The sequence below is a fragment of the Mastigoproctus giganteus genome, chromosome 11 (genome assembly GCF_048544385.1).
Source record: "Mastigoproctus giganteus isolate SK-2022 chromosome 11, ASM4854438v1, whole genome shotgun sequence".
NCBI classification, from domain to species: Eukaryota; Metazoa; Arthropoda; class Arachnida; order Uropygi; family Thelyphonidae; genus Mastigoproctus; species Mastigoproctus giganteus.
The window spans coordinates 171,937,512-171,959,544 of record NC_143585.1 but is presented as its reverse complement, the minus strand read 5'-3'; the positions used below and the strand labels follow the sequence as shown (position 1 = coordinate 171,959,544).

The window sequence follows — 22,033 nt, the reverse complement described above, 5'->3', positions numbered from 1 at the left end:
GGGGAAAGGACAGTACTGCATCCTCTGTCTACTTGCAGCTCTTTTCAGCATACTGCTCTGAACATTCTGATTTCTTGCCAGTCTAGACAGATGGCTCAGAGTCAGAAATGTCTTTGGGATCTGCAGCTGTCGTCCCAGAAACCATGATATCTGAGCAGATCTCCCACAAATGTGGGAGATCTGCTCAGATATCGTGGTTTCACTGTTTTCACTGCAGAGCTGCACGCAGTTGAGCTAGCTTGGGAACATGTTGAAACCATCCAATGCAAAAAATGTATTATATATACCGGGTCACCAAACACTCACACAATAACCCCTGAGAAATCCAGAGGGGATGGAGCAGCCATACTGTGGTAACCAGTAACGGTTGAGCAGAAGTGTTATGCAGTATGGCTACTCCACTTCCTCTAGAGTTCTTCCTGGTGGCAGACAGCATGTGTTAACCAGCAATGGTTGAGCAGAAAAGTGTATCTTGATTTGGTTGAAACCATATTTCTGCAAGGCAGACATCAGTTTCCTGAGAAAGAAAGTCTCTTCTGCATCATCTAGTTTGTTCTTAATGGACCTGATATTTTGGAAGTATGCCCTAATAACAGGTATTCATCAGACTTCAGTCCTGACTGGAGATGTACTTGGTGCGTTGGAGAGTGAATGATACGACTTCCCATTGGAAGGTGGACTGGAATTTGGCAAGGACCATTACTGAGGATACTCTTATCATGGCAAGCAGGAGAGACTCCGCTATAATTTGAGGGACTGTGCTAGAGAAGTCAGGTGGCTATGCTGTTGCAATTGTGCATTGTTGTGGAATGAGGTTAGGGCTTGATGAGTTTTGAGCCTTTACTCTTCCATAGTATGGCATCACCAACAAGTGTGCAACAGCATCTTTCTTGAACCAGTCAAAATTATTTAATGTTTAATAGTATGAACCAGAGCTAATGTAAGTTTTTCGATTTTTTTCGGTTTAATTTCTGGACCGTATCATACCGAAGTGTTCTACGTAATATATTGAGGTAAACTTCTCTTATTATTTTACATATATTAGTGTTTAATAGAATACCCAAACAAAAATCAGGAGGCAGAAAAATGTTAGATTAGCTAATGCTTAAAAGGACTTTGTATTGATTAAATAATCCTGTTGCTATGTTTCAGTATAAAATATATATTTTTCCAGTGAAATTTAATTTATAGTGACAGTATAAAATAAAAAACTTACTGCTTTTTCCAAAAAAATCTCGTATTTACCTCCTGCTTACAAATGCCTCATCACCTAGCTCTAGCTTTCTTAAAGTCCAAAGTTGGCAGCTACACAATGGATAAATTGGGATATAGTGTGTTATTTTAAATTAATAATTTTTAATTCTCTAATTATAATATTTGTTATACGTTATTATAGCAATATGTTTATTGTTTTCTTCTTGATTTTAAATAATTTATTTTTTTCCTGTTACTCTTCAAGAACCTCTCTGGTCAATAGATGTGTGGTAGATTACTTTCTATCAGATTTGAATATTAATGATCATTTTACAATGCTGCGGAATTTCTTCCTTTTTCAAGATGGTGAATTTGGACAAACACTTAGCCACTTACTTTTTGAAAAGGTAATATTTCTATTAATATTATGGCATAACAGCAAAAATTTTATCACACAACTGTTACTAATAGCCAAGTGTCTTTTAATAATAATGTTCATTATAAAATGAAAATTCACAAATTATTTTTGCAAATGTATTAAAATGTGTATGTCTGATTTATTCCATGAGGTAGATGTAAATTATATAATAAAATCATGGCATTAAATTGTATCAAACAAGTAAAGTAGCCTCTCAATTTTTCTGGATAGATGGTAAAAAAAGTTCCCGGATAATTGATTTCCCGGTTAATCCAAAAATACAGCAAGTCCCCTACATATGTAAGAGACACGTTCCAGGACTTCTTATGTAAGTCGAGTTTTACGTAACTAATTCGGAAATGACTAATAAAATATTCCTACTATATCCCTAATATGCCAAAATTACAACAACCACAAAATATCCTCAGAAGAATGAAGAAAAACAGATATATTTTTAATTAGTTCAATTAAAAACTTTGCCTGGGGACAGTGGTGAAGCAGCCAGAGTGACACATAAGAAAAGAAAACATAAAAGGAAGAAAAAAAAAATGCATGTTATTGTACAGTAAAAACTGATTTGTATTTCATAGCCTTGGTTATTATAGTTAATTTCATTGGTGCCGATCGCTTCACCACTTCTCATATTGTCTTTCTACTTTATTATTGGATTCACCGTTACTACTGACAAATCTGAATTCCATGCGATATTTGTCAGTGTTTGGCCATTTTCATACATCCTTATTATTTTAATTTTCTAATCCAAATTGATCGCTATTCTTTTCTTGGTAGATTTAGTAGTAGCGCTGTCACTTATTCTCCTAGTCGGCACCATGATAACAGTCAAAATTAAATTTTCTGAAAAGAACTTTACAGAGTTAAGGCGAAACCTCACTATTACACCCCCACACAAGCTTACATTTTACTAAAGCACATTTCTAGAGGTCACTTCCATAAAACAATAAAAACAATTTCCAGTTTCCGGGTTACTACGCTTTTCTGTTAGTGCAATTCATTATAAGCGGGTAGTAAACTCGATCTTATTGCATTTGCGATATTACTGATAGCTGGAATTCTGTGGGTTTTTACATTATTATGGTGAAATCTTCAGTCATATAAAAATATATATAAATAACATAACATAAGTCCGGAGCTACATAAGTCAGGGACTTACTGTATCGAAAAATGTTCAGCAACTTATGTAGCGCAACTCTTGCATTTGCCGATCATTTTTGTAATTTCTAAAAAAAAAAAAAAAAAAAAGTTACTGTAGAAAAAAAAATTCCGACATCCTTGACATAAATTGCAAAACAAAATTTGGCCTTTAGCAGTGCGATGGAACACAACAATTGATGCGATGCAATAAAACAAACTAAACATTTAGTCTCTTTTTTTTTCTTTTTTTTTTTGAGTTGTGGGTGTGAAGATAACAGGGGTTGCAAAATAATCTCCCAATGACGACTTATAATGCCGCTTCTTGTTGCTTAATTACGACTTGCAAAACATCTGTTTATACCTATTATAGTTATTACTTGAATTTTATGATTTCTGGGTGTTTTTTTTTTTTTTAATTTGCAGTCGAAATGTCCTGTTTAATGCGATCCCGGTAAATTGACAGTCTGCTGTAGATCATAAATTTCTATCACAGGTGTTGATTTTGTTTTAGATTGTGAACAGTATAAATGTAAATGTGGCATAATATTTTTTACATAAATTTTTTTCATATTTATAAAGTTCTGTGCATGTGGTGTTCAATATGTTTTGATCATGAACTTTGTTTTTAGAAACTTGCTTTATCATTTATACCTATAATATGTTAATTTCATAACCACTGTGTTGAACCTCATGTATTTTGCTGTGCTCGCTCTCTCTCCACACACACACACACACACACACACACACACACACACACACACACACACACACACACACACACACACACACACACACACACACACACGGGTGATAATTTAATTCAAGGTTCAAAAGGTTCAAGCTAATGGGAGTGCTGTAGCTCAGGGAAGAACTGAGGGGGAGCAGTTGCCCTCTGCATCACAGACATTTAAAATGCACTGCTTACATGATGTTTGAGGAGCAACCAGGTATGGGATGATATTGCCATGCAGGGTGTCGTTGTATGTGCGCGATACAAGGAGTGTAATGACATCAGCCAACAACTCAGCGTTATTATGGGCCTATATCAGAGCTTGAAGTACAGGGTAGATGCCCTCAAAGGATCTAAATTGAGGAGCCCATCAAGCTATCAGCTGCCCACATCAACGCCAGAGCTTGCACTTGGTAATCACACAACACAGCGGAAACCCTCCCCCCAAGGCAGAATGCGCTGGTTCCACAGGAACTAGTAGTTGTTGGTGATTCTATTGTCAGGTAAATGGGGAACATGCTTTGTAAAAAGGACAGGTGGAACAGGACTACCTGTCCTTTTTTTATGTCTGCCAGGGGCAAAGGTTGATGACATTGTAGAGCAGATATAATCTTTTAAGGGCACAAAAGGTGATATAGTTGTACACGTTGATACTAATGATATTAAGAGTAGGAGACCGGAAGAATTACTTAACAATAAAGAACAGTCACTGTTGAAACTAAGCCGTGAATCAGGTTTGAATTTGAAAGTGTCTGCAATTCTGCCCAGACACGATAGGAGGGAGTATATGACAAGAGCCTTGTCGATCAATTCGGCCTTCGAAAGATTGTGCAAGGCTCAAAGGGTAGAATTTTTTTCAGCCTGGTCTGTACTTGTTAACAGGAGAGACTGCTTCTACAGGGATGGGATACACTTAAATAGAAAAGGTGCAAAAATATTTGCTGATGCTATTGAGGCAGTATTAGGAGGGTCGAAAAACTGCTAGCTTCAGGGGATACAAGGACTAATAGATTAACAGTAGCCACTGGCAGAGGTGAAAGTGATTCTTGACTGCTTCTATTGGAATGAGCAGCAGACTGGAAAACAAGATGCGGGATATTTCAGAGACTGCTGGGAGTCATTGCGGTACAAGTAAACACATGGGTTGTGTGTGTGTTAGGGTACCTAAGAATAGGAACAGGTGCATGTATACTTGCGTTTACACCAATGCTAGGAGTTTGGTAAATAAATTTGATGAATTTCAGGTATTGCTCAAAACATCAAAGGCAGATATTGTTGGGATATCAGAGACGTGGTGTCACACAGATATAAGGAATGCAGAACTGGAATTTGGGGAGTACAATGTGTAAGGAAGGATAAAGAAGATAGGAAGGAGGAGGGGTTATGCTATTAGTTAAGAAACACATAAAAACCAAGGAAGTGAAGCCAATCGACATTGCTGGACAGTGCAGTGTCGAGTCAGTTTGGTGTGACATAAGCATTGGGAGATCAAAATTGAGAGTAGGAGTGTGCTATAAGCCTAATGACTCTGATGAGTATAATAAGAAACTGTATGGGGAAATAGAGTGGGCCACTAAATCAGAGTCTTATAATGGGGGGTTTTAATTTTGCAGATATTGACTGGAATTTGGGGGCTGGCCACTCACACAGTAGCAAGGCTTTTGTGGATTTATTGGATGATTGTTTTCTACATCAGCATGTTCGGGAGGCAACTAGAGGGAGTAATACTCTTGATTTGATTATCAGTAGTGATTCTTCATGCATTAAGAATCTACAGATAAAGGAACCACTAGGTGGCAGTGATCACAGTGTGTTGAAGTGCGATTTACTCAAAGAGGTAACTACCATTAGGGGTAAAGGGAAGGGTTATTGGTTATTGCTTTCGTAAAGGTGACTACCATGGACTGAGACATTATTTAAATTCAATACAGTGGGACCAACTGATGATGTTACCAACAGCAAATTCAAAATGGGAAGCATTCAAAGAACTTATCTTGGAAACTACTAGGCTTTACATACCAACTAAGAAATATTGTTCAAGGTTTAGGCCTAAATGGATGTCAGATGAACTAATGAGACATATGGCCGGGAAGAAAAATGCATGGGATACATATAAATTAATGGGTGACAAGGAAGCCTATGATAGATATAAGCTGGTCTGTAACCAAGTCACAAAGGAGATTAGGCAGGCAAAGGCAGATTATGAGAAATCTTTGGCAAAGGATGCAAAGAAAAGCAGAAAGAGTTCTTTACTTATGTAAACTCTAGAAGGAAGGGGATGAATCAGATTGGTCCACTTGATATCGATGGTTCAACTGTTGATGATCCTGCTCAGGTAGCTAGCAAAGTAAATGAATATTTTGCATCGACATTCACACATGAGGAGTTATTCAGTGAGGGGAATGCCAGAGGGGTATTCAACTCTGGCAATAAGCTAGATAATCTTGTAATAACTGAGAGGAAAGTGGAGGAGAAATTGTTGAAGGTAAACACAAGAAAGGCACCTTGGGTGGATGGGATCTATCCATTTTTATTAAAGGAGGTAGCAAAGGAAGTAAGCAAACCCTTAGCCATAATTATGAGAGCTTCCTTGGACACAGGGGAGGTACCCATAGATTGGAGATGTGCAAATGTGACCCCAATTCACAAAGGAGGACAAAGACTGACACAAGTAATTATAGACCTGTGAGTTTAACTTCTGTTCCAGGAAAATTAATGGAGGCACTGGTTAAAGAAGCACCGCAGGATCATCTAGACAAGACTTCAGTTATAGCTCGGACACAGCATGGTTTTGTTAAGGAAAAGTCTTCCCTGACCAATTTGATTGCATACTTTGAATCAGTCACAAAAGAACTGGATGCAGGGAATAACTTTGATATTATATATTTGGATCTTAGGAAGGCTTTTGATACTGTTGCACATAGAAGACTGCTACACAAATTGGTGCAGTGTGGCATTGTAGGCAAATTGCTGCTGTGGATAAAGGGATGGTTGTGTGGGAGAAGACAGAGAGTGGTAATCAATGGACACTGCTCATCATGGACTAATGTTGTTAGTGGAGTTCTCAGGGTTCCTTGTTGGGTCCATTATTGTTTTCTGTATTTATAAATGATATTGATGAATGTTTATCAAGCTTAATGTCCAAGTTTGCAGATGATACAAAGGTTGTCAGGGTTGTTAAGGACACTACTGACGCTATGCTGCTGCAACAGGATCTAGAAAGGTTGAGCAGATGGGCTGAGAGGTGGCAAATGAAGTTTAACATTGAGAAATGTAAAGTTCTAAATATGGGAAAGGGGAACCCCGTATCAACTCTGTAGTACTACACTAACAGTCGTAGAGAATGAAAAGGACCTGGGGGTAATTGTGCAGGCAGATATGAAGTTCTCTGAGCAGTGCAGACGGGCTGCAAGAGTAGCTCATGGTGTCTTGGCATTGATATACAGGAATTTTTCTAGCAGGGATAAGGAGGTGATTATTCCCTTGTATAAGGCAATGGTCAGGCCACACCTTGAGTACTGTACAGGTCTGGAGGCCTCATTTCAAGAAGGATGTAGAGCTGCTGGAACGAGTACAGAGAAGGGCAACAAGATTAGTGAATGGAACAAAGGGTTGCTCTTACGAAGAAAGGCTTAAGTTTTGCAAATTACAGTGTCTGGAGACTAGGCACCAGCGAGGTGATCTGATAGAGGTGTATAAAGCCTTGAATGGTTTGAGCATGCTCAGTGCCGATGTGATTCTTCCTCTTGCTCAGAATAATCACCTGAGAGGGTATAAATTCAGATTGAGGAAAGACAGATGTAGGATAGATGTGCGGAAATTTGCCTTAAGCCAGCGGGTAGTTGGTTGGTGGAACAGACTTACATCCCTTCTTGCGGAAGTTGATAACCGAAATTGGGGGATGCAAAGACTAATAGGTTAACAGTAGCCACTGGCAGAGGTGAAAGGGATTCTTGCACTGCTTCTGTTGGAATGAGCAGAAGCCTGAAAAACAAGATGCAGGATATTTCAGAGACTGCTGGGAGTCATTGCGGTACAAGTAAACACATGGGTTGTGTTAGGGTAGCTAACAATAGGAACAGGTGCATGTATACCTGCGTGTACAACATTGCTAGGAGTTTGGTAAATAAATTTGATGAATTTGAGGTATTGCTCAAAATATCAAAGCCAGATATTGTTGGGATATCAGAGACGTGGTGTCACACAGATATAAGGAATCCAGAACTGGAATTTGGGGAGTACAATGTCTACAGAAAGGATAGGAAGGGAGGAGGGGTTATGTTATTTGTTAAGAAACACATAAAATCCAAGGAAGTGAAGCTGGTTGACATCGCTGGACAGTGCAATGTTGAGTCAGTTTGGTGTGACATAAGCAATGGCAGATCAAAATTGAGAGTTGGAGTGTGCTATAGGCCTAACGACTCTGATGAGTATAATAGGAAACTGTACAGGGAAATAGAGTGGGCCCGTACATCAGAGAGTCTTATAATGGAGGGTTTTAATTTCACAGGTAATGACTGGAATTTGGGGCTGGTCACACACACTAGCAAGGCTTTTGTGGATTTATTGGATGTTTATTTTCTACATCAGCATGTTTGGAAGGCAACTAGAGGGAGTAATACTCTTGATCTGATTATCAGTAGTGATTCTTCATGCATTAAGAATCTGCAGATAAAGGAACCACTAGGTGGCAGTGATCACTGTGTGCTCAAGTGGGATTTACTCAAAGAGGTAACTACCATTAGGGATAAAGGGAAGGGTTATTGCTTTCGTAAAGGCGACTACGATGGACTGAGATAGTATATAAATTCTATTCAATGGGACCAACTGATGATGTTACCAACAGCAAATTCAAAATGGGAAGCATTCAAAGAACTTATCTTTGAAGCTACTAGGCTTTACATACCAACTAAGAAATATTGTTCAAGGTTTAGGCCTAAATGCATGTCAGATGAACTAATGAAACATATGGCAGAGAAGAAAAATGCATGGGATACATACAAATTAGCACGTGACACAGAAGCCCATGATAGATACAAGTTGATCTGTAACCAAGTTACAAAGGAGATTAGGCAGGCGAAGGCAGATTGCAAAAATCTTTGGCAAGGGATGCGAAGAAAAACAGCAAAGAGTTCTTTACTTATGTAAACTCTTGAAGGAAGGGGATGAATGAGGTTGGTCCACTTGATGTCGATGGGTCAACTGTTGATGATCCTGCTCAGCTAGCTAACAAACTAAATGAATATTTTGCATCGACATTCACACATGAGGAGTTATTCAGCGAGGGGAATGCCAGAGGTGTATTCAACTCTGGCAGTAAGCTAGAGAATCTTGTAATAACTGAGAGTAAAGTGGAGGAGAAATTGTTGAATGTAAACACAAGAAAGGCACCTGGGGTGGATGGGTTCTATTCAGTTATATTAAAAATGGCAGCAAAGGAAGTAAGCAAACCCTTAGCCATAATTATGAGAGCTTCCTTGGACACAGTTGAGGTACCCACAGACTGAAGATGAGCAAATGTTGACCCCAATTCACAAAGGAGGACAAAGGCTGACACAAGTAATTATAGACCTGTGAGTTTAACTTCTGTTCCAGGTAAATTAATGGAGTCACCTGTTAAAGAAGCACTGCAGGATCATCTAGACAAGACTTCAGTTATAGCTCGAACACAGCATGGTTTTGTTAAGGGTAAGTCTTGCCTGACCAGTTTGATTGGATACTATGATGCAGTCACAAAAGAACTGGATGCAGGGAATAACTTTGATATTATATGCTTGGATCTTAGAAAGGCTTTTGATACTGTCGCACATGAAGACTGCTGCACAAATTGCAGCAGTGTGGCATTGGAGGCAAATTGCTGCTATGGATAAAGTGGTGGTTGAGGGGGAGATGCCAGTGAGTGGTAATCAATGGACACTGCTGATCGTGGACTAATGTTATTAGTGGAGTCCCTCAAGGTTCAGTGTTGGGTCCATTATTGTTTTCTGTATTTATAAATGATATTGATGATGGTATATCAAGCTTAATGTCGAAGTTTGCAGACAATACAAAGGTTGGCAGGGTTGTCAAGGACACTACTGACACTATGCTGCTGCAACAGGATCTGGAAAGGTTGAGCAGATGGGCTGAGATGTGGCAAATGAAGTTTAACATTGACAAATGTTAAGTACTACATATGGGAAACAGCAACCCCAGAGCAACGTATCAACTCTGTGGTACTACATTGACAGTGGTAGAGAATGAAAGGGATCTGGGGGTGGTTGTGCAGTCAGATATGCAGTTCTCTGAGCAGTGCAGACAGGCTGCAAGAGTAGCTCATGTATTGTTAATGATATATAGGAATTTTTCTAGCAGGGATAAGGAGGTGATTATTCCCTTGTATAAGGCAATGGTCAGGCCACACCTAGAATACTGTATACAGGTCTGGAGGCCTGATTTCAAGAATGATGTAGAACTGCTGGAATGACTACAGTGAAGAGCAGCAAGATTAGTGAATGGAACAAAGAGCTGCTCTTACGAAGAAAGGCTTAAGTTTTGCAAATTACAGTGTCTGGAGACTAGGCACCAGCGAGGTGATCTGATAGAGGTGTATAAAGCCTTGAATGGTTTGAGCATGCTCAATGCTGATGGGATTCTTCCTGTGAGAGATAAATTCAAATTGAGGAAAGGCAGATGCAGGATAGACGTGTGGAAATTTGTCTTTAGCCAGCGGGTGGTTGGTTGGTGGAACAGACCTCCATCCCTTGTCGTGGAAGTTGATAGCCTAAATAAGTTTATGGCTCAGCTGGACAGGTATTTTGAACGAACAGAGGGGTGAAGTGGAAGTGGTTTTTTTTTGGCAGTTGCTGCATAAGCTCGCTTTCTTGAATCATATGCCTCTACTGATGCTAATGTCAGTGCTAATTTGCAGACTAGTGCATGATTTTTTATGTTTTCCACATAAACTTGCCATAACTGCCACTAGAGATGCTCTCCCAATCACTACTGAGCAGACTGTTTGCACATTCCATTACTTGTTGAGCTAGTTGCACGAAGAATTTTTTTTCGCCACGTCACTGACAATAGTTTTGAAGCAAGTATCATGTTGGACGTACAGGTTGAACAGCAATATGATTTGTTATTGTGTCAGACAGGGCTTAAATGCATCAGAAACAGTTAAAGAGATGAATGAAGCATATGGAATGGAGTGTCTGGTAAGACAGCCGTATTTAAATATCACAAGCGATTCAGTGAAGACTGTTAGTCTGTTGATGACTGAAGAATTAGTCAGCCTTCCTCCTCATCACCTCCTGAGCAAATTGCAGAAGCCCATGAAATCTTGGATGAAGACAGGCAAATTACACTTTGTGAATTAGCTGTTAGAATGTCTATTTCATAGGAAGTGCTCCAATATTATGAAAGATCACCTGAAAATGTTAGGAATCTGTGCCCACTGTATTCTATACAACTTGACTACAGAACAAAAACAGCAAAGAGTAGACTTGTGCAAAGAAATGCTTGATCGTTTTGAAACACAGGGTCAAAACTTAATTGAATAATGACCTGTGATGAAACTTTGATTTTTCTCTATGATCCAGTGGGCAGAGATTCCTGACATTTATCCAGCTGACAAACAAATGGTTCTTGTGTTTTTTTGACATAAAAGGCATTCTTCTTACACATTTCATGCCTCATAGAACAACTATGGATAGGGAAGCATATTCTCTGGTTGTCAAAGTCAAACTTTGCCACACCATTCGTGAGAAACGTCAAGAACTTTGTGAGGTGGTTTTTCCATCTACTACATCCCCTATTATTTACCAGACTTAACCCCATGTGATTTTTTTCCTGTTTCTACTTTCTGAAGAAAGCTCTGAAAGGCAAGTATTTCACGTCCAACAGAAGCACTTTGGAATTTTTCAAAAAAATGGCTTTCAGGAAGCATTTAATGTGTGGGTATGACAATGGCAAAAGTGTGTAAAGTTCAATGGAGATTATTAGCATTAGTAGAGGCATATGATGCAAGAAAGCAAGCTTATGCAGCATCAGCCAAAAAAAAAAAAAAAAACAACCCTTCCACTTCACCCCTCCGTTTATTCGAAATACCTGTCCAGCTGAGCCTTAAATTTATTTAGGCATTAGCATTAGCATTAGGCTATCAACTTCCACAACAAGGGATGGAAGTCTGTTCCACCAACCAACTACCCGCTGGCTAAAGGTAAATTTCCGTACATCTATCCTACATCTGTCTTTCCTCAATTTGAATTTATGCCCTCTCAGGTGATTTGAGCATGCTATGCTGATGGGTGATAGAGGTGTATAAAACCATTCATGGCTTTATACACCTCTATCAGATCACCTCGCCGGTGCCTAGTCTCCAGACACTGTAATTTGCAAAACTTAAGCCTTTCTTCGTTTTGCGAAAGAGATTTTTTTGCGAGAGAAATTATTTTGAGAAAGAGAAATCTGCAGAAGATTCAGATGATGACAATTAAGATAACATCTTGAACCAGTCCACGAATTAAATGATTAATCCTCATCTCTCTCTCTCTCTCTCTCTCTCTCTATATATATATATATATATATATAAGTAATAAAAAAGAAAGTTAATAATTATAACGACTGTAACTAATATTTATGGGTCAATGCAGTTGCAGAGCAATCATGCATTACAATCATAATGTGTATAAAATATTGAGGATAAATAATAGAAAATAATAGAAAAGGTAAATCAATCAAATAATACCATTCAGGGATTTAGGAAAACACTAAGGATTTAAAAAAAAAAATTATTATCGCTTTTTACCCACAATCGAGATGACTTCAACTGGGGCCAACCACCCAGACTGAAGGCAAAAAACGACAAAAGTTCTCTGTTTCTGTAATGATAAATATATGCTAAGTATTTTGAATCTAAACCAAATACAGTAAACCCCCGCTATTCGCGGTATCGCGATCGCTGATTTAATATAAAATGAAACCTAAAAAAATGTGAATTTTAAAGCGCCGTGAATATTTTCCGCCATAAAAAAACATGGGCGTGGCTAAAATTATCTTTCCCCGTCAAAATAGCGTTCAGTGTGTGGGGGGAGAGCGATGACAAAATCGCGAGTGTGGTTGTTTCTCGCTAATCCTTGTCCAGTATGTGTTATGCACTTGTCATGGAAGGTTTGGTCGTTTGCTTTTAATTTATATGCTTATAAATTGAATGAATTTATCAATTTATAAATTGATATGCTTACAAAAGTGATAAATCTACCGTTTTGCAGTGTAAAACAGACTTTTTCGAGTGTGTTAATGGAAGAAAATGGCTTTATTGTGGACAAGTTCTTTTTTACCCGTACAAAAATATGGCTACGAATAACAAGGGAAATGTGAAAATATCAAAGAAGGTGATGACATTAGCGAATTAAATTGAGTTATTAGAATTTCTAATGGTGAAAGTGTCTCTTCAGTGGCAAAACATTATAAAATCAATGAGTCAATGGTACGATCAATCAAAAAATCGGAAGAAAAAATCCGCCGTAGTGTCCATGAAAACGCGCTAATTGCTTCAAAAATTTGCTCTGTAACTCGTGATGTTAAATTAGAAAAAAATGTTAAAGGCTTTAAATCTGTGGATAGAAGACCGAACTCAAAATAAAATTCCCTTAAGTTCACTCATCATTCGTGAATAGGCAAAACTCCTTTATCAACACTTTAGCGAAACTGGTGATAGCACTGGCGGGATAAGTTTTTTAGCTAGCAAAGGCACTGGTTTGAAAGATTTGTTTGAAATTTCTAATAAATATTACATTTAATATTAAATTGTTTCTTATTTTCATTTTGATGCCATATGCTTGCATTTCACTGTTTACTGTCTATGTACAGTCATATTATGAAGGTACATATAATACACACATAGACTAGTTTTTCTTATATATTTCATACTTTGGAACGGAACCCCTTTATTACTATGGGAGCCATAACTCAGTTTTCGGTATTCGCGACATTTCTCAGGAACGTAACCCCCGCGAATAGCGGGGGTTTACTGTATAATTAAAAATGTTAGGAAATTTTAGAATCAAAAGTAAGAAAATATAAGTAAATTATAAATGTAAGCATATATTAATCATCGTTGACCCTTACAGAGAACATAATTTAATGATTACAATAAGATTAAATATATAATACGTACTACAAAGCTACCGTATCCAGGACATAATATAGTAACGATAATAGTCTTAAAGATCAGAATAATATGTGGTGTCCCCTATGTGATGGATATGGTAAAAATAAATAATTAATTAATTAAGCAATCAAATTTAAGTTAATGCAAAGAGAAACATGCATATAGTAAGAAGAAAAACGAAAGGAGTAGGAATAATACAACCTGAACTTCATATAGGCAAAAAATAGTGGTATAGATAAGAAATTGTTTCTCCTACGTCCTCGGATTGCCCTAATAATTTTGGAGAAATAAAAAGAAAGAGTGTAGGACAGCTTAAAGACAATACAAGATTTAAGTTGTGGCTCGGGTATGCCTGGGATTGCAAACCCGTTCCTGTTGTAGGACCCTGAGCTGAATTTGCATGTTACCTCAGCGTGAACTTAAGTAAACTTAAATGAATTTAACTATTTAAAAAAAAAAAAAAAAAAATGATACACTGTAATTTGCAAGCCGGTGGGTACAAGTTTTTTACGCCATAAGACACCAAGAAAGCAAAGTGTATCCAATGTCAATGGGTCAACGATGATTAATCTTTGCTTACATTTATAATTTACTTATATTTTCTTACTTTTGATTCTAAAATTTCCTAACATTTTTAATTACGATATTTGGTTTATATTTGGTTTAGATTCAAAATACTTAGCATATATTGATCATTACAGAAACAGAGAACTTCTTGTCGTTTTTTGCTTTCAGTCTGGGTGGTTGGCCCCAGTTGAAGTCATCTGGATTGGGTTAAAAAGCGATAATAATTTTTTTTTTTTTTTTAAATCCTTAGCGTTTTCCTAAATCCCTGAATGGTATTATTTGATTGATTTACCTTTTCTATTATTTTCTTTTATTATCCTCAATATTTTATATATATATATATATATATAGATATAAAGTGAAATATAAAGATAATACGGAAATTCTACCTGAGTGTGTGCAAGACAGCATCACAGGATACAAATGAATATATAATTCATTTGTATCCTTTGATTCATTTATATAATAAATAAAAAAGATTCAATTCAGAATGAATAATAGAAAAATGCATAAAGATGAAACAGTATAGAACACAAGGTGCCAAGGCTAATAGAAGAAGGAAAGTAAGAAAAAGAAAAGAATAAGCTATAAAAAGGAAAAGAATTTTAATAACCTAAAAGATTTATTAAATTATCTGAAATTAAAGGCTGCATCAAAGAGCGAATTAGAAGTAGAGAAGCTGAAAGGAAAAGTAAAATATATGATTAATAAGAAAAAAAAAAAAAAAATAGTGAGTATCAAATTGAGGGTGGGAAGATAATAAAATAACTAAGGGAAAGAGAAAGTGTGATGCTAACCAAAGATGTTTGGTACATAATCAGGGGACTACACCTGACCATGTATCAAATCACTGTGTTTCTATACAAACTTATGGAGGAAAGATTAAAAGTTATGGTTATGGGGAAAAATAATATATTATTAAAAAAGGAGGGAGAAAATGATAGATCCTCCAGAAACATAAGCAAGGTACCCCCAATATAATGTATACAATTAAGTTAAGGAAATTAAATTAATGTATAAAAAAAAATGACAATAAATATCTGGATTCATGTATATACCCTAAATCAACATCATAATAAAAATATATATATATGTGCTAAAAGAGCATAGTTTTGTATGTCAAAAAAAAAGGAATAGTGGTAATTTTGAATGTCAAATGTAGAGAGATAAATTTTAAATTTTGGTGTAGCGGTAAAATTTGAAAAAATTTGGTGAGGGTGTAAATTTGGGAGTCAAAAATACATTAAGTGTATCAGGCAATGGTATAGAAATAGGAAATAAAACAGGGTAAGGAAGGAAAACAGTAGTAAAAACAAAAGAGGTGAAAATAGCAGAGAAGGAAAGCAAAAATGTCCAAATTGCCTTCATATTTCACTAATAGCTCAATGGACAGAAGAACGAAAAATAGAAAGTAAAAAGATAAAAAGCAAATAAAAGAGTTTAAAGGATACTAGGCAAGCTAGGTGTGTAAATATCTAACCTCTTAGAAGAGGGCCTTGGTTAGAGAGCACTAGTAGAAGGAGAAACTAATACCATAAGCCAGTGTTTCTCAATCTTTTTACTCTCGTGGCACATTTTCCAAAGAAGAAAATTTTCGCGGCACACCTACGTAGTCATAGAAGAAGAAATTTCTAAATTAAATAAATAGAACGAAAAATAATATTAACAATTTTTTTATTTATACTTATATTATATTTGTGTTATGCAAACAATTCTCACAACCAAAATAAAATATTCGGACAATGATGTTAAAATAAAAACGACTCTAGTTTTTTTTTAAGATTTCGCGGCACACTTGGAAAATTTTGCGGCACACCCTTTGAGAAACACTGCCATAAGCCAGCGATATGCTTTGAAATATCGAAAAGTATATGACAAAAAATGAAAGTGAACAAATAAGAATGAATTCAAAGTTTTGAATTCATAATTTTGTCAAAAAAAGAATAGTATTAATTTAGATTGTGAAATGCAGAGAGAAGTAAAATTTGTAAAAGAATAAGAGAAGTTTACCTCAATGTGATGCATAGAACACTTTCGTATGATCCTCTCCAGACTCGGTGACAATTGCAATTTATTCTCACCAGATGTTACCTCGTTATATACGAATGTAAACGTTGAATACACATTAGATATCATTTTGGATATGTTAAATAAAAACTCGACACCGATTAATTATATGAAGCTACCTATTAAGGAAATTTTTCACTTAATTAAACTGTTAGTTGAGGCCAACTACATCACCTTTCGAGACAAGGTGTACAAACAAATTTTTGGATTACCAATGGGTTTGAGCCTGAGTGGCTTAATGTCAGAGAACTATCTCTCAATGATTGAGCATATACGTTCGAGACCTTTTCGACCCCATATCACATACTATGGGAGGTATTTAGACGATGTTCTAGTTATTACTCTTGAATGAATATTATTAAACAAATGTTTAATAATATTCATTCTAGACTCAAATTTACATTGGAAAGGGAGGATACGGATACAAAGTCATTAAACTTTCTAAATTTCACCCTTACCCAGCATTCGAATAAAATACAATTTAGCATCTATCGAAAACCTACAAACACCGGTATGCTTCTACATTATAATAGCTATCACCGGTTCACCTACAAAAGATCAATTATCTTTAATCAATTTCTAAATGCTTATAAATATTCAATGACTGAATCTGCTTTGGACTCAGAAATACAAATATTAACTAGCAGGTTCTTAAACAGGGGTTATTCCATTGCCACAATAAACCGAATTAGGGTACAGGCTAAGAATAGGATACAAAATACTACACCAACCAACAATAGTAATATCAAAAAATACTTTATTTCTGTCCCATATGTTGGACAGTGGCACAAACAGCTTAATAGATTCTTTAAAGATACCGAATTTAAAATTGTAGCCAGGCCAATACGGAAGTTACACACTATACTGAACAATCGCTCAGTTCTTTCCGCGTTTGCAACACAAATTAATGATCTGGTATACAACATTTCTTGCGGTGATTGCGACTCGTCTTACCAAGGTTCGAAGCGATTTTGATTTTCTCTTAATATTCGTGTAAATCAACATGAAGCCTCAGTTCGTGCTTCTCGTTCAGCAGCGTCAGAATTAGCTTTTGTGCCATTAACGAAAAACACTTTTTTATTTAACGAGGCCAAAATACTTAATGTTCAACGTAATTATACTTGACTATTAATTGCAGAAACCATCGAAATTAAATTACACGAGAATTCTGTTAATGTTCGGCGGCCATATTTGATCTCCGATGCGTGGACCTTTACGCGCATGCAAGAAGACAAATAATCACTATTTAAGTTTCAGGTTTAACCCGATTCGGTAATTTTCATTCCTGTGATCACGACATACGGTCGAAAAGCGTTGTCAGCTTCAGGAAGGAAAATCGTTTTGAATGTTTTCGTTAGATTCTTTTAATTGTGTTAATTGTTTTAAATTGATTTGAATTGTGTTAAATTGGGTTTTTAATTATTTAATTATTTATATTTTACTCTAATGTACCGGTAAGTTGTCGATTTTTTCGTTTTTTCCTTTTTAATTTCTGGAGGGTATCATACAGAAGTGTTCTACGCACTATGTTGAGGTAAACTCCTCTTATTATTTTACAAATATTATTATCAACGTAGAACGTATTGAGTATTACAGCTCTGATTCATACTATATATATATTATGGATAACCCGTAACCATCTCAGCTTAAAACCACTATACAACAGCTTTCGGCAGCTGTTGCTGCCGAAAGCTGTTGCATGGTGGTTTTAAGTGATTTCAACCTTTAACTTTAAATTTAATTTTTAAAAAATTTTAATCAGTAATTTTATATTATCATAATATATACATTTTATTTTAATTTAGTTCGGTTTTGTCTTGATTACAGTATAATGCAGTTTTGAAGATTTTTATTTTTATAATATGTTTTATTGTAAATAAAGTTATATATGCAGTTTTGAGTCAGTGACATTAAAAAGGAATTATTGAATTTCTGGCTCCGGAAGCCTCTTTAATGTAGAATGTATTGAGCATTAGAGCTCTGGTTCATACTATCTAAGAGAGAAGTAATATATATTAAGTGTAACGGACAGTCGTATAGAAACGGGAAATAAAACAGGGTGGGGGGAAACAGTAGTAAAAAAGAGGCAAAAATAGCAGAGAAGAAGTAAAGTAAAAATGTCCAAATAACCCTCATATTTCACTAATACCTCAACAGCTGAAAGAATGAAGATTAGAAAGTAAAAAAATAAAAAGCAAAGAAAAGAATTTAAAGGATACTAGCCACGCTAGGTGTGTGGTGTGTAAATACCCAACCTCTTATAGAGGGCATTGACTAAGAGAGCATCAGTAGAAGGAGAAATTAATACCATAAACCTGTGATATGTTTTGGAATATCAAAAACTATACGGCTGAAAATAGAAATATAAAAAGAAAATAAACAAACGTGCATTAATTCAGTAAAGTGGAAGTAATGAAAACAAGAAAACAAATAAAATAAATACCTGGAATTCACTAAATTAATTCATTTGTCATCAGGGTGGACATAAATGTTTTTGTAGTTGTTTGGTTTTTAGGAGCATTAACAACTAAGACCATATTGCTCTGGGGACATGCGGTGGTCATTCCCTGACCTTTCCGCATCCTCCGTATTCGGTGGTCATGGGCTCAACGGAAATAAATGAGATATAAACAGTAGCAAAGAGCTATGACAACTATGGAGTTTCTCAGAGAAGCAAACGGTGTATAACGTATAATGCAGAATGAATAGGAGCTATGTAAAAAAGGGAAGAACCAGTGCCATCTATAGCTATTTTTAATATAATATGGAAATGAGTTAAGCATTTGAATAAAAATGAGTCTGTTAAGACCGGAATACAACAACAAGAAAAAAAAAAAAAAAGGTTTCAAAAGGTGAATTCGAAAGGCTGTTAGGGCAAAAAACAATCTGGAGATAAGAAAAAGAGCAACATGCCATAGATGAAAAGAAGAATACATAAATACTATTTCAATTGTAAACAATTATTAAATTATACAAAATAAAAATGAAAATAAACTTAGGAAGTAAAGAAGTATTATTATTGTTCAAGTAGAAGTCATATAAATGCGATTACTTTCAAAGTAGTGGAACTACCACCATTGAAATTTACATCTGTACATCTATATAAATATCAAGTTAGAACTAACCAAAATGAAACATAGTAAATCCAAATTTATGCTTGAAAAATGACGATAAATATTTTTCATGTTATTATTAATAGAGTTGATAGGAACGTTGTTATTAATCAATTTAATACAAAGGCTGTTTAAGGCAAAATGAAACACAGTAAATCCAAATTTATGCTTGAAAAATGACGATAAATATTTTTCATGTTATTATTAATAAAGTTGATAGGAACGTTGTTATTAATCAATTTAATACAAAGGCTGTTTAAGGCATTAGTAAGTAAATAGTGCATAAACTATTATCTGTGTACAAATAATATTTTATGAACTTAAATGGAAATATTAGAATTCCATTTGGTTAAGTAAATAATATTAAAATTGAATTTACTTCTTTTGTCAAATAATTCTAAACTGTGATTAAGAGGAGGACTATTTAAAAAATTAGCATATTGATTACCAGTATTTTCTTTGTTCAAAGTAAGTTTTCTTGGGTATATATATTTTTTTTTATTATTATTAGCCATATGCAAGGATGCCTGAGGCTTCTGCTACACCATCCAAAAAAAAAAAAAAAAAAAAAAAAAAATCCCAAGTTACACTAAGAGAGAGAGAGAGAGTGATGATATCCAGCTCAGAACCCTGGGTGTGCCAAGATCCTGAGCTGGATATCAATCATTCCAGGTATCCAGATGTGAGACCAAATTCACCAGATATGAGCCCAAATTGAAGATTCAAAACAAGAATGTTGTCCATGTAACAAAAAGCAAAGAACTTATGGTTTGAGTTACTGTTAGGATATAATTCTTCATAGTAACGCAAAAATAAATTAGAAACTACATTAGAATTTTGTCAACCCATGGGCACTCTCACAGTAGTTTATATGTATATTTGCCATCATAAATGAAATTAAGAATGCAGAAATAAGGTTAATATAGTTGCATTAGCATTAGCAGAGGCATATAATGCAAGAAAGCAAGCCTATGCAGCATCAGCCAAAAAAAACTCCCATTTCTCACTTCTATTTGTTCCAAATGCCTGTCCAGCTCAGCCTTAAATTTATTTAGGCTATCAACTTGCACAACAAAAGATGGAACTCTGTTCCACCTATCAACCACCTGCTGGCTAAAGGAAAATTTGAGCATATCTATTTTACAACAGTCTTTTCTCAATTTGAATCTATGCCCCCTCAGGTTCTTAATCTGAGCAAGAAGAAGAATCCCATCAGCATTGAACTTGCTCGATCCATTCAAGGCCTTATACACCTCAGTCAGGTCACCTTGAAGGTGCCTATTACACCTCCAGGTACTGCAATTTGCAAAACTTAAGCCTTTCTTGGTAAGACACCCCTTTGTTGCCCTCACCAATCTTGTTGCCCTTCTTTGTACTTGTTCTAGCAACTCTACATCCTTCCTAAAATGAGGCCTCCACACCTGTACACAGTACTTTGGGTGTGGCTGACCATTGCTTGTACAACGGGATAATCACCTCACTGTCCCTGCTAGCAAAATTCCTATATATCATTGACAAAACTCCATGACATGCCCTGGCAGCCCGTCTGCACTGCTTAGCGAACTTCATATTTGACTGCACAATATCACCAGGTCTTTTTCTTTTTCCACTTCCCTGAGTGTAGTACCACACAGTTGATACGTTTCTCTTCAGTTATTGCTACCCATTTGTATACATACTTTGCATTTGTCAAGGTTAAACTTCAGTTGCCACTTCTCAGCTCATTTGCCCAACTTATCTAGATCCAGATGGAGTAGCATACTGTCTTTACTGTCATTGACAATCCTGCCAACCTTTGTATCATCTCCAAACTTGGACATTAATCCTGATATACCTTCATCAATATCATTGATGAATACACAGAACAACAATGTGCCCAGCACCAAACCCTGGGGAATTCCACTAATAACATTTGTCCATGAAGAGCAGCGTCCGTTGATTACCACTCTCTCTGTCATCTCCCACTCAACCATCCCTTTATCCAATGCAGCAACTTACCCTTAAGCCATACTTTTCCAATTTCTACAGCAGTCTTCCATGTGCAAGAGTATCAAAAGCTTTCCTGAAATTGAAGTATATGATATCAGAATTATTTTTGACATTCAGTTCCTTTGTATCCATCATAGTATCCAATCAAATTGGTCAAACAAGACCAGTTAACCTTAAGAAACCATGCTGTGTCTTGTCTAGATGATGCTGCAATGCTTCTTTAACTAGTGACTCCATTATTTTTCCCAGAACACAAGTTAAACTAACAGGTCTATAGTTACTTTGTCACCTAGGTGCCTCCGTAGCCAGGTGGGAAGGAGCAGCAGTGCGTAGCACATGCTTCTTGATTAGACCGGGGTTCAAGCCCGTCACCACCAATTACGGAGGATGCGGAAAGGTCAAGGAATGACCACCGCATATCCCGGAGCAATATGGCTTTAGTTGCTAATGCCCCTAGAAACCAAAATAACAAACGAACTTTGTCACCTTTTGAATTCCCCTTTGTGAATTGGTGATGCATTTGCACACCTCCAGTCCATGGGGTCCTTCCCTGAGTTTGCAGAAGCTCTTATAATTATGGCTAAGGGTTTGCTTACTTCCTTTGCCTACTTTAATATAACTGGATAGATCCCGTCCACTCCAGGTTCCGTCCT

At 36.2% G+C, this 22,033-nt stretch overlaps 1 protein-coding gene across 1 annotated transcript in view; it reads left to right on the top strand.

Moving 5' to 3' along the window:
- The window catches only part of Grip163 (gamma-tubulin complex component 6), a 916,232-nt gene that overhangs the window by 637,661 nt on the left and 256,538 nt on the right, over window positions 1-22,033 (top strand). The window contains exon 23 of the mRNA XM_090384619.1: window positions 1,460-1,601. Coding sequence (XP_090240745.1) covers window positions 1,460-1,601 — 142 coding nt within the window. The remainder of the gene's footprint in view (window positions 1-1,459; window positions 1,602-22,033) is intronic.